The following is a 14,025-nucleotide window of genomic DNA, read 5'->3' as shown; positions in this document are numbered from 1 at the left end:
GCCAAAGTTAAGTTCTTTATCTTATCAGTTTCTTAGACAGGTAGGAGCCGGTCATCATATGTTTGGATGAATCTCAGGCAGCACTCCTTGTTCCAGACAGGGGTACACACAGTTCATATTGCTTCAGGGGTTGTAACACTGTCTGCATTCCTTCTCCCTTTGGAAACGGGGTGGGGGTGGGGTGTGGAATCTAATGCAAAATGATGACAAAAAATTGTTTGGGAATCTTAATAAGTGTTGTAAGAAATGTATTCTTTTTGTAATTAAATATATGTTGGGTGTCTGTTTTGTTAGCAGAGTCCTCTGACATAGTTGCGGGTTAGACTCCTGGGCTACATAGCTATAGGGCTATGTGTTCCTCTCACTGGGTTTTGCTCTTGGGGTTTGTACACCAGTCTCAGTTTCCCAGATGAGGAAAAGTAGACAGAAGTGGTAATTGTTACATCACAAATACACATGTCACACACAACTGGGTTTCCTGTGAGGCAAACCTCTGAGGGGCAAAGGATTTTATTTTATTGCTCGTGCAGGGTCTTAATTTACCTACTGATTATAATGTAGAGGCATGGCTCCCTTAATAGTAGGGGGAAATTGAGTGTACAGGAAACCCAGAAATTCTTCTTCAGCCTAGGAAAATTCTGGGGGGCTGAAAACCTCATCATTCCTTTCAGGTTGAGCATAGTGAGCTAGCAAAGTTACCTTCCAAACCTGTAATAATAGTGGTGATGATGATGTTGATGACAACAACAACTTTATTATTTATATGCGTCCCATCTGACTGGGTTGCCCCAGCCACTCTGGGTAGCTTCCAGCAAAATATAAAAAACACACATAAGAGAACTTTTGTCAGCATCTCCCATTAAATGCTCCCTAAACAGCTCAAAGGACGCAGGTGGCGCTGTGGGTTAAAGCCTCAGCGCCTAGGGCTTGCCGATCGAAAGGTCGGCGGTTCGAATCCCTGCGGCGGGGTGCGCTCCCGCTGCTCGGTCCCAGCGCCTGCCAACCTAGCAGTTCGAAAGCACCTCCAGGTGCAAGTAGATAAATAGGGACCGCTTACCAGCGGGAAGGTAAACGGCGTTTCCGTGTGCGGCTCTGGCTCGCCAGAGCAGCGATGTCACGCTGGCCACGTGACCCGGAAGTGTCTCCGGACAGCGCTGGCCCCTGGCCTCTTAAGTGAGATGGGCGCACAACCCCAGAGTCTGTCAAGACTGGCCCGTACGGGCAGGGGTACCTTTACCTTTACTTTAAACAGCTCAAAGCCACAATACCTCAAGGACTGCCTCCCCACACATGAACTGACCCAGAACCTTGACCATAATCTGAGGTTATTCTTTGTGTGCCTCCTCCATGAGACCTCCAGAGGGTGGCATCACAAGAAAGACCTTTTCTACAGTGGCTCGCTGCTTGTGAAATGCTCTCCCCAGGGAGGTTTGCCTGGCACCTTCATTGCATGTCTTTAGGCGCCAAGCCTCTTCTCCCAAGCCTTTTGATAATTCCTGGGTAATTACTGGATAATTAAACAATCTATGGCCTTTTAAACTGGGGTGGGGGTGTATTGTTTTTCTTTTGTTACTGTGTTAGATATTTTTCTGCTTTTATATTGTAAACCGCCCACTGGTTTCCGGATGAAGGGCAGTATAGAAATTTCATTAATCGCCAGGCAAGTGGCTGTTTGCAAGCTTGACTAAAGGCATGCCAATGGAGCCATTTTATGAGCTTTCCTCATCTCTTTCTTTCTCTTGTCTCCCTCCAGTGTTGGGCAGCCTTTCCAAGGGGCTTACCTCGAAATCAGCAAAAACCCCAAGTATAAGAAACTAAAAGATGCCGTGGAGGAAAAAATCATCATTGCTGAAGTAGTAAACAAAATCAACAGAGCAAATGGAAAGGTAACACACACAAAAAAAGCTTATACCCAATGAGATTCATTTTTTGTTCCCTTTGACTTATTTTACATAAGCTTATTACTGTGTGAAGCAAAAGCAAAAAAAATGTTGCTTTTAATAATCCTGTATCCCCAGTGCTAAGGGTCCTTAATTCTAGTTTGCCTTATTTTAGAATAGCTATTCCCAATGGTGATGGAATGTTCAAAGGCATAAGCATCAGTGAGACTTGTGACTTATCCTGTCCCTAGTTAACTAGATCCTTATTCCCATTTCCGTAGCCATTTTGTAATTCATTCCTCCATTTCAAGATCGCAAATTCATTTGGAAAGGGTGGCCCTTTCGCCACTGAACCAAAATGGCTGCTACTTTTGTCACATAGACTTGAAAAATCTTGGTACAAGCCAGACCTTGAAGTTGCATTGCTTCTTTAATAGCTACCCCTATGTATTAGCCCCGTGAATAATCCCTGTTGTTCTTCCTCAGTGCACTGCTAGGATCTTCTTGCTCACAAAAAACAACGTGCTGCTTGCCGATCAGAAATCAGGGCATATCAAATCAGAGGTTCCTCTAGGGGACGTCACAAAGGTGTCCATGAGCTCCCAGAATGATGGCTTCTTTGCTGTGCATCTCAAAGAGGTAGGTATGAAATCCTGTAATATATGAGCAAACGCTTCGTAATTCAAAACTCGTGATGGTAGTAAATCACAGCCTATACAGAATAAAATGGGAATTTTCTGCTTTCCCGCTATCTGCACACTGTATGTGTAAATACATGATGTTTCCTTTGAACTGGCATCCTCAACTACAAGTTTACTATACTTTCAGCCCCTTCCCTATTTGTCCCCCCCCCCCATTTGAACAACATATAGCAACAATAACTTGTCCAGTGGTACATTCCTCTAAAGTTTCGTATGTACTATGTACAGTGGAACCTCTGTTTTCGAACGTAGTCCGTTCGACTTCTGAAATGTTCAAAAACCGAAAATCAAAGTGCTGTCAGAAAAGTGAATGGTGAAAATGGAAAGACGTGCTGCGAAAGCTGTTCAACTTCCGAGGCACGTTCAAAAACAGAAGCATTCACTTCCAGGTTTTCAGCGTTCGGCTTCCGAAACGTTCAGCAGTCGAGACGTTTGAAAACCGAGGTTCCACTGTAGTACATAATAAGTTTATCTGTGTATTATAAATTTTAAAAGGCTGTCCACAGGGACAGTTGTAGGCAGAATAAAAGTATTTTCTGTCTCATTTGTAAAGGAAAAGAAGGCGAAGCACGTTTCACCAAAAATGTCCTTCCTTGAAGTGCCTTCTGTGCCGAGTAAGACACATTCCAAATATTATTTAGCCAAACTTCAATAGGGATTTTAATAGATTGTTTCCAGTACTGGGCTTTGGTTAATTGGGCTGCTGATAACAGAAAAAAATGCTGCGGGCTTATCCACACTTATCCTTTGCCCTATGCTTTCCAGGCACAACTCCACACTTTAAAGCTCCTTGTTCGAGTGCTCTTTTTTCCACTCACTTTTCCTGTGAAAACCTGCTCTCTAAAGCTGAAGCGCAGCAAACAGCAATTCAGGTGTTTCATGGATTGCTGTTTGCTCCAAATCAGCTGCAAAGAGCTGGTTTTCAGGAAAGCTCTGGGGCAGGAAAAAATAGCGCCGGGAAACAGAGCTCTAAAGCTGGGAGAAAGTACGGATAATCCCTGTTTGAATTCGATCGAATGATAATGTGCGAGTTTCCTTTTCTGTGCCAGGGATCTGGAGCAGCTGGGAAAGGGGACTTCCTGTTCAGCAGCGATCACCTGATTGAAATGGCCACGAAGCTTTACCGCACCACGCTCAGCCAAACCAAGCAGAAGCTCAACATTGAAATATCCGATGAGTACGTCTTGGCACTTGCCCACTTTAAACAGCTTCTGCTGGGAGAAATCGAAATGACTCTAAATGAAAACTGATTTAATAATATGAAAACAAACTGAAGGTTAAAGATAGGAAGGCTGATGAGAAACAAACCACCATGGAGAGACAGGGAAAGCATGTGGAAGCAACAGCCTTGAAACTGTTTAGCGAGGGGGCCACCACAGAAGCAGCCACACTCTGCTCTCTATTTCCCCAACCTGCCTGACTACAGTTGTAAGTCTGGGAAGCCAGTGTTAGAACTCCTCCCTACACTAAGGTAGTTTTCAAAAAGAACTTCATTTATCCCTTTGCTGCCTTATGCAGCATTGCTCCCTAACAATATCCAAAGCCTGCCCACATGACATGGGTCAATGGCCCATCTGGTTGTATGATTTGGATCTTTGGGTCTCTCTCTGCTATTTGAGACGCACATTTATGCTTTTAAAACAGTCTTTTCAGGATTTATTTCTTAGCCCCAGCTTCATCTTGACAATTTGACTGGGACTTAGTAATGTGTGGAACATAATTGATTCCACTGCATGAGCAGTTTTCTTACTCTTCCTTTGTTTTTTGTTTTTTTAATAATATTTATTAAAGATTTTCAAATATAACAAAAAAAAAAAGAAAAACATCCAAATTTAAGGCCTTATTTTCAATATCATCTTTCCAGGACTTCCCCTCCCCACCCCCTGTTGTATTCCAATTCTTTCAAATAGATTCAACAAATTCTTACCCCAAATTTTAAAATTATTATCATTAACCCAATTTAAAAAATATTTTCCCATCCCCTAAAATCGACCTGTTCCCTTCCACGAGTTCCCCTCTTTAATATAAGATACAGATTAACATAAAAGAATTAAAGAAAGAATAAAATATAATTTAACACCCTTTGGATTCCAAATTTCCCTCCCCCCTTTCCCGGTTGCGTTCCCAATGTCCATCAAATCCACTGTCTCCTGGAGCTCCCACATCTGAACCATAATCTAAGCCATAATCCTTCACCAGTCCGCTTTGCCGTCTTTTTAGTAATCTTTACCGTCTTTTAATCATCTTTAATTTCAAATGTCCAATCTTAGAAAGGGTCTATCTTCCAACTTTGTCCAGTTCTTGTTTTTCTTGTTGTTCTTGATGTTCTCTCTTCTCCTCTTTTTTTTTTTTCTTTTTTCCCCCTGCTCTCCTGCACAAATGTTCTAATTCCAAAATGCTTGTAATTCCTCTACAGAGGCTTTGTAATTCAGGAACAAAACATTACGTCAAGTCCCTTCCATTCTTCAATAGATAAATCTATTGTCTCCTTTAGTGTGTAGACCTCTGTAGACAAAATAGTGTTCCATTTCTGCAGTTTCCCAGGAGATAAAATGTCTGATTCAAATTCCATGCCAGCGATACTTGTAATAACCCACAGCTCCTCTAGAGGGATTATAGTAACTCAGTTTCATTCCCGATCTCACCCACCAGTCAAAGTAACTTATTATTTCTTGTTTTAAACAGTTTATATCCAATTTATAACAAATGTAACCAGCAAAGTCCTCGTAACAAAGTTCTCTTTTTGTTCTTCAGTTTTGGCAGCTCCTTTGACAGCTGTCAAAACCTCTATTTCTCCTCTCCAGGCGCTCTCACGGATCGCTCCCGGGGCTTCCGGGGGGGGGGGGTTGTATTTTAATTCACATTCCACTCTTCTCCTCCAGCCCAGCTTATAATTTTCCATCGCGAAATTAATATCTTTATCAAAAGAAAAGGTTGCGCTCGATCTTAGTTGTCAGGTCCTTTGCTTTAGCTCCTCTACAACAGGGGGGAGGTTGACTTCCTTTTTATACCTCCCCCGCTCGCTCCGAATTTAAGAAAAAAATTATTCCCCTTTTTAATCCAAGTTCCAATTACTCACGGGTTGTTCTTTTAAGTCCAGATTTTCAATGGAAGAAGTCAGCGCTCTCCGCCAAATGGCATGTGGCTTCGCTCGGCAGGGGAAGCGGAGGACTCACAGCACCAGCCCCCCCCCCCCGTCACCCGCTCCACAGCCTTTAAAAAGGCTCCTTCGCGTGGTCGGGGGGGGCGCAAACGGTGCCAGCCGAGTCACCATGCCCATGGGTTTCAGCACCCATGGTTTTTGAGGGTCCCCGCGTCGCCGGCGCGGTAGAACCCAGCCCCTGCCGAGCAGACTCCCTCCGGAGCTCGGACGGAGTCCGCCATTCGGCGATGGCGCCAACCCGGAAGTTCCCTTACTCTTCCTTTGAATAAGAGGCGATAAAAATCAGAGTCCCCTAGTAATCTTGGTGTGTGTTCTTGTAAAACGGGGGTCTTATGCATTCCATTACTTTCTCACCCGTTTATTGCTATAGAATTACTTGCTCGCAGGAGGGTCTGGAAGAAAGGGAGACTTGTGAATTTTGAGATGACTTATTTTTGGCGTAAGCTGAATTGTCAGCGCAGATGGTGTTTTGGAGCCCTTTTTTATGCAATAGGAGGGGGAAATGCATTTAATCTACTAGTAAACCATAATTGTCGATAGCCTTTGTTTTCAAAGGTGCCAGACTTGATCAAAATTAAATCTGTGTGTGCTTGGTAAATATTTAGCACACTGGATGAGTCTGCTTAAAGCAATTTCACTTACGTGATGTAACCCTGCAGGTCTGTTTCCTAATGATGCAAACAAGGCCAGACTATGGTAATCCCTAGTGTACAACTACTTGTGTTTGCATTTGTGTAGGTAGGGGGACTGCTAGTTCTACAAAGCATTGAAAAGGAGGTATACAGGACTTGCAGGGAGCATGTGAGCTTATGGTCTTCAAACACAATTATGGTTGTGCTTGTATGTTGCTCCTTTAGTCTAGCAGTGACATATGTTTGTACAGTCGTAACTTGGTTTTCGAACAGCTTAATTTTCAAACGTTTTGGCTCCTGAACGCTGCAAACCTGGAAGTGATTGTTCCAGTTTGCGAGCTGTTTTTGGAAGCCGAATGTCCAATGGGGCTTCCACGGCTTCCGATTGACAGCAGGAGCTTCCTGCAGCCAACTGGAAACCGCGCTTTGGTTTCCGAACGTTTGGGAAGTCAAACGGACTTCTGAAATGGATTCCGTTTGACTTCAAAGGTACGACTGTATTACCAGGTGTCCCTTTTGGGCAGAGGGATCAAAAAGAAACTGAGGAGCAGTGCTTAACACCTTTAATTGGGACTACTGCTTTGCCCCTAGAAACTGCATGAAAGGCGATGGTGCATTGGAGCTCAGAATATTAGTTGTGGGGCACTGCAGCTCAGGGACAGACCATGTGCTTTTTCTTGCAGAATGTCCTGGTCTCTGGGTAGGGCTGGGAAATATTCCTCCCATGATTCCCTGGAGAACTTAGCGTAGGCAATACTGAAGTGAACAGACCAATGATTCGACTTTGTGTAAGGCAGCTTTTATGAGCTGGGGGCCATAAAATGAGGGTGTGTTAGGTTTCTCCACATTGGCTTACAGCAGCATAATTACTCCCACCATCCCTAGCTAGCAGGACCAGTGGTCAAGGATAATTGGAACTGTACAGTCGTACCTTGATTGTCAAACGTCTTGGTTGTTGAACGTTTTGGCTCCCGAACGCCGCAAACCCGGAAGTAAGTGTCCCGGTTCTTTGGAAGCTGAACATCCGACGTGGCTTCTGATGGAGTGCAGGAAGCTCCTGCAGGCAATCGGAAGCCGCACCTTGGTTTTCGAACGTTTTCAGAAGTCGAACGAACAACCAAGGTATGACTATTCCGAAAACAACCAGAGACCCAAGTTTTGGAAACACTGGCTTAGAGCAACTGTTGCCCTTCTTCTACGCATCATTATTTGTTATGGTCCTTTCCTTGCAGCCTTTCAGAAGATGGAGCATGATTAAAATATGAATAAACATTGCTCGCTAGGACTTTATGTAGCTAACTGGTGTTTGGGAGAGGATTGGTGTAACCCTGCTGACCAATAGCCACAGTTTTTCAGTTGCTGGCTGACGTGCCGTTTATGTATTTATTTAATCAGTTATTCCTCTCCTGCCTTTCACGATTGTAATCCATCTAAAGTGGATTACATGTTACAGTGCTTTTTAAAAAAGTTTTAAAGATGTGATTTAGTTGAGGGAGAGAGAGCGAGAGAGAAAGAGATGCAACCGATCACCAATGATGGATGGAGCACTGCACTCTAAACGGCTGACCACTTTTGCCATAAGGTTTTAGGGGAAGGGAGTGAGTGGATGGGAGTTCTGGGCTAATGGCTCATCAGGGACTCCCAGCTGAGTAGGTGGAAAGATGTACTCTGTAGAAGCTCTGAAAAGATCAGGCTCCTTTGTCCCAGGAGCTCTGCAGTTAGTTTGATTTGTGGCTTCTGGTTTAAGGCAAAAATCCTTTTGAAGTGTGCTAAATCCCTGTTGGAAACCTCGCTTAAGATAAAATGCTGGAAAGAGAGGCTGCCTCTTCTAAAAGGTGGCGTGCTTTCCTGCTTTGTTACCAGTGGGATCTGTCAGTGCTAAATGGTGCTATGATGTTTATCTTTATTGTTTCTGGAGCTGCTGTACCGAATGTGGAGGAGGGGAATATTCAGTAACACTTAAACTAATGGTTTGAAAGCTACTGGGAACTTAGCCTAGCCACTTGGACGTAGCAAAGCCAAGAGAGGGGAGTGGGTGTCCAAGAATTCAGTTACACAACTTGGACAGGGCTGAGTAGGAAATAACGCGGTCACTGTGAAAAGCTGAATAATATGAAAATGAGGGGTTTTAGATATTAAATGGATTCAGATAAGCCCTTAATTATCATACAGCAGATATGTGGGAGCCAGGGCCCAGATGTAGCCAGTTCTACCCTACCCAACCAAGATGTTTCTTAGAAGCTTGATTTTACCTTATTATTTTTAACAAAGACTTTCCAATGGCTGGGAGAACCCTCCAAATGTGATTGTGCAGTTTGCCTTGAAGAGCATTGCTTACATGCAACAAGGATGTGTCAGCATGTTGTTTGAAAAGCAAGGCACCGCTGACCCACAGTTAAACCATTGGTTTCAACTGGAGAGGGTTGGACACATGCCTTTCTTCCTTGTTGCAGTAAATGGGGTCTAAAAAGTGATTAATTTTGGCTGAATCGTGCCCATGGTGGCCACTTTTGTAGGACAGGGCCTGGTGTGTCCAGCACAAAACCATTCAGTCTATCAGCAGCAAGGGAGAGGGACATTCTGATGGGAGCAGCTAGAAGGGAGGAGGGTTGAAATGGGTAGGAAGAAGGGACCAGGCTTTGGAAATTACATTGGAGCTACATGGAACGCAGGTGGTGCTGTGGGTTAAATCACAGAGCCTAGGACTTGCTAATCAGAAGGTTGGCGGTTTGAATCCCCGTGATGGGGTGAGCTCCCGTTGCTCGGTCCCTGCTCCTGCCAACCTAGCAGTTCAAAAGCACGTCAAAGTGCAAGTAGATAAATAGGTACCGCTCCGGCGGGAAGGTAAACGGCGTTTCCGTGCGCTGCTCTGGTTCGCCAGAAGCGGCTTAGTCATGCTGGCCACATGACCCGGAAGCTGTACTCCAGCTCCCTCAGCCAATAAAGCGAGATGAGTGCCGGAACCCCAGAGTCGGTCACAACTGGACCTAATGGTCAGGGGTCCCTTTACCTTTACCTTACATGGAAATAGTAAGCATATACGTAGGAATACTTTTTTATGGATCTCTGTGGGTGGTTAGACACATGTGAAGGCAGGAACAGTGATTCAAATGGTTAGCCAACATTGTGCCCTCCATATATTCTTGGATTCCAGCTCCCATCAGCCCCAGCCAGCATGGCCAATGGTCAGGGAAGATGGAAGTTGTAGTCCAACAACATTTGAAAGGTACCACATTGGCTATCCTTGGGTGAAAAAATCTGTTGAGGGCCGGGGGGTGGGGGCTGTTTCTGAATTGAGGGATTTGGTAAGAGTAGTTCACAAACAGGACCAGGTTAGGTAGTACCCCTTAGAGTACACCTCAAAGGAAAAGCGGACCGTTTGTGGAAAATGTGGGCTTTCCAACTTCGTTTACTAACTCTGCCACCCTCCGTAAAGGTTTCTTTTTATCTGTCAGAATTGCTTTGACTTGACTTTAGAGCAGGGGTCAGCAAACGTTTTCAGCAGGGGGCCGGTCCACTGTCCCTCAGACCTTGTGGGGGGCCGGACTATATTTTGAAGGGGGAACAGAACGAATTCCTATGCCCCACAAATAACCCAGAGATGCTGTTTAAATAAAAGGACACATTCTACTCATGTAAAAACACACTGATTCCTGGACCGTCCACGGGCCAGATTTAGAAGGCGATTGGGCCGGATCCGGCCCCTGGGCCTTAGTTTGCCTACCCATGCTTTAGAGGATTAAAAAAGAAAGACATCACAGAATACATTAGCTAGCAAAGATTTCATGACTTGAGAATAGAGAGCAGTCAGTTTGCAGTGAGCAGTTAAGACTTTGCTTTCTTCTGTCTTATGCAGAAGGAGGATGAATGAGTCTCTTGGTATCTTCCTTGTTCCATGAGACCCACCAGGCGGGGTTGGAGGAATGTGTCCCATTTTGACTCCATTATTTCCTCGCGTCAAGTGTGGCGGGGAATAAATATATCTGTACTCAATGTGCTGGAGGCTGGGATACAGCTGAAAAACATTTTGCGATTGTTTCAGCCGGCAGTAGAATTTCCGGCACACCATATTGAGCCAATCTTGAACGTAAAGCCAAATTGTGACATTTTGTATTTATTCCAGTGTCTGCATTTTGATTTTATTTTTGTAAAAGCACGCTAAGTGCTGAAGGGCAACACAGTAAGCGTGCCAGCCACTTTCTTTCCTTTTCTCTGTATGATTCTCTCTGCTGTACTCTGTGCTCTGGCAACTTTCCAGATTAGATTATTGCAACACACTCTACGTGGGGCTGCCCTTGTAGATGATTTGGAAACTTCAGTTGGTCCAAAACAACTCTCAAAATATGAAGATATCTTTTATCAAATAGCAGCCCTAGTATTTGCTTTTTAAACGGTACTTGGCCTGATACCCGAGATAGAAAATCTGGACATTCTTCTTGTTTGCCCTCAACAGTAATATTTCTATTTTTTTTTAAAAAAGCAAACCTTTTGTATTTGTTTAAAAACCAAAAAAAAATTGTTTTTTTTAAAAAGCAAACAAAAGTACAGTGGTGCCTCGCAAGACAAAATTAATCCGTTCCGTGAGGCTCTTCGTATAGCGGTTTTTTCGTCTTGCGAAGCAAGCCCATTGACGGCTTAGCGGATTAGCGCTATTAGCGGTTTAGCGGCTTTTAGCGGATCAGCTAATAAGCGGCTTATCAGCGGATCAGCTGATAAGCGGCTTATGGCTTAGGAAAAGGGGGGGAAAAGGGGAAAAAACCCGCAGGAACTCGCAAGACATTTTCGTCATGCGAAGCAAGCCCATAGGGAAATTCGTTTTGCGAAGCGCCTCCAAAACGGAAAACCCTTTCGTCTAGCGGGTTTTCCGTCTTGCGAGGCGTTCGTCTTGCAGGGCACCACTGTATCTGGCATTTGCAACCTGTTGATAACCCATTAACAGAATGTACAACCTGCCTCACTGCCTGGTATAAGCAAATTTTGGAGGTAGGTCACTCACTTAGCACTATGGAAGATAAGCAAAAATCAAGGGTGGCGGGAAGGGGGAGTAGATTTGCAGTGAGTTACTGGGTAGGAATATCCAACGTTGGTCATATTCAGGTCCATTGATTTTAGCATGTCTTCTCCAAGTATGATTAACGTGAGATAATCACCTTCTATTTTATTGCTAATATAAAGAGGGCTCGTGATGTGCTTGCGCTTCTTTGCTTTCTCCTTGCTGCTGCAGCCAACTGGGACGAACACCATACCAAACTGAAACCTGTTTTTTTGCACCTCCTAGGTTCCTCGTTCAGTTCAGACAAGACAAAGTGTGCGTCAAGTTTGTGCGGGGCAACCAGAAGAACGGCAACGTGCCCACTTGCAAGCGAAAAAACAACCGGCTTCTCGAAGTTGCTGTACCTTAATTTATGCATGCACTCTCCCTACAATTCTCCGTAATGGTGCAATTTTACTCATTTGGCAGGGGGGTGGGGTGGGATTTGAGGGAGGAGCAGTCTGCTAAAAGGTGCGACTAACTTATTGACCACCCCCCCTTTTTTTTTAGTTGTTACAGCTTTTGGTTGATTTTTATATATAGGCTTTGTGTGCTGATAGCATATTATAAACAGAAGGATGCCTTGTCGCATATAATTTCTGTGGTCATTCCTTACTTTTTAATGCCGCATATCGTAAACCCCATACACTTTCATGGCCCATTCCTCATATTTATTCTTTAGAGCAGAATCCTTTGCCGCAGGCTATATAGATCCATTTCCTCTCAACCCTATTCTGTGGCAGAGCTCAGTCCAAAGGGTTAATCATAAACCAGGACTGGAGAGTCTGGCAAAATTCTGGGGCTGCTGCAGCTACCTTGTTAATTGCAAACAGCACAAAGCACCAAGTAATTTGATCTTTAATGGAATATGTGGGGCAGGAAACCCTAATTCTGCAAAGCAGAAGGAATGTACGACTGCATATGTAGCAGCTGCCTATGGTTTTTTGTTTTTGTTTTATTTACAGTGCGGGTGGGGGAAACCTAGCATTCTGCCTCAGACTTTTTAATTGTCAGCTTTTAATGACTTTGTAAGACTAGGAAGCAGAAATGAGTCCATTAAAGAGGCAAGAAGTGTGTTAAATGGTTAACAATAGCCACACAACAGCGCAAGGCATCTCTTTTGTTCTCTATGGGGTCTCCCACCCCCTTTAAAACGACCCTTCAATGTTTAAAACTCCTTAAAAAGCAGTTGTTTGCATGGGGAAATGAGAGGGCAAGGTATTTTACACTACGTGTCAAATGAAGGGATAGAGGAATTTTCTCTCTCTCCCCCAGATGTTGGCATGCGTGCTGTACAATGTGCAATAAAGCATTCATACAACTTGTGAAAATTATTTATAATAACTTCTGTGGGTAATAAAAGAGGAGAGATCCTGCGTATTTGTTGTGAGGACTTAAGTTAGGCTAGTTCTATCTTAATGTTGACGTTATCACTTTGGAAGAAGGGGAAATCATTTCGGTGGGGAGGTATGATGTACATAAATTTGATATTAATGATAAATAATTGTTTTAATTCTGTGCTGTTTGGTACTCTTGTGATAACCATATTTTTGTATTTCAACCAGTTTTATATAAGTTTGTGTGCCTGATATGTAATGTGTGCACAGAAACACTTTACAATCAAGAACTGCATTCTAAACTTCCTGAATGGAGATTGCAGCTTAAAGCCTTGTATAAACCAGGAGAATTAGTGGAACGCATTGATTTATGGAGTATCGTTTTCCAGTGTTTAGACAAAAGTTAGCTAAAAGAGATTGTTGAATGTGACTGTTTGACTTGTTGATGTAAGGATGGTTTTAGATCTATTGTATTCTCAGACTGATGCAAGAACTTGCTGTCAAGGAAAAGTTTCTGCACAATATGTGCAATGCAAAAAACAAACAAACCCAAGTATAAATAAAGAGAAGCTTTAAAGCAATGGCTTGTCGTGTTTGGCCTTGGGTTATTTATCAGCCATCAAATACGTGGTGTTTTTTTTAAGAGTGCAGAGTAGAAGAATTAACGACAGCAGATCTATTGATAATATAGACCCCCGCCCCAGATGCATTTCTTAAATAGAAATATTCCTGCATCTGTATTTCCATCCCATTTGATCTTTGGTGAAGTGGCTTCAGAAGAGCTTTTAATCACTTGAGCTGCTGCTTCATATTAAATGCAGAAAACCCAAATTTACACAGCTCATATTAAATAGTAGCTTCACCATCTGAACTAAGAGGATTCTTCCAATATATGGAGCTGAATGCGATCCCAACATCTCTGCATATTTGTGTGGCCATGAAACCTAATGATGCTATTCAGATGAAGAGGCAGGAGACCACACAGGTTGGTTTCTCAGTGGCTGGGGTCAGCAGGAAACAGGCCTATCTCCCAGCCCAACAGTGCCCCCAAAATGAACCCCTTTATCCCCACATAAGTGGGTGGGCAGGTATGATTAATTCATGTGGGAAAAGTAAAACACAATTAAAATTCAGGGGATCTGGCTACTAGGGCTAGGAAATATATCAATATATTGTCCAAAACCAGTTTGAAGTCCATATCATGATAATTGGTTTCATCGTTTTGGACCAATATATCGCAAGTCATGGGCATGTGTGTTTTACACAAAAATCACTATGTA

General features: G+C 43.5%; 1 protein-coding gene across 5 annotated transcripts in view; it reads left to right on the top strand.

Moving 5' to 3' along the window:
- The window catches only part of MYO1B (myosin IB), a 162,522-nt gene extending 149,196 nt beyond the window's left edge, over positions 1 to 13,326 (top strand). For all 5 annotated transcript variants that reach the window (XM_079976602.1, XM_079976601.1, XM_079976604.1 and 2 more), the window contains 4 exons: positions 1,754 to 1,886; positions 2,367 to 2,519; positions 3,631 to 3,758; positions 11,655 to 13,326. In XM_079976602.1, the coding sequence (XP_079832728.1) occupies positions 1,754 to 1,886; positions 2,367 to 2,519; positions 3,631 to 3,758; positions 11,655 to 11,778 (538 nt within the window). In that variant the 3' untranslated portion in view covers positions 11,779 to 13,326. The remainder of the gene's footprint in view (positions 1 to 1,753; positions 1,887 to 2,366; positions 2,520 to 3,630; positions 3,759 to 11,654) is intronic.
- The last annotated feature ends 699 nt before the right edge of the window (positions 13,327 to 14,025 follow it).

The sequence above is a fragment of the Podarcis cretensis genome, assembly GCF_951804945.1.
Source record: "Podarcis cretensis genome assembly, chromosome: 1".
NCBI classification, from domain to species: domain Eukaryota; kingdom Metazoa; phylum Chordata; class Lepidosauria; order Squamata; family Lacertidae; genus Podarcis; species Podarcis cretensis.
Note: the sequence above shows the minus strand (reverse complement) of the source record. Positions and strands in the feature narration are given on the sequence as shown.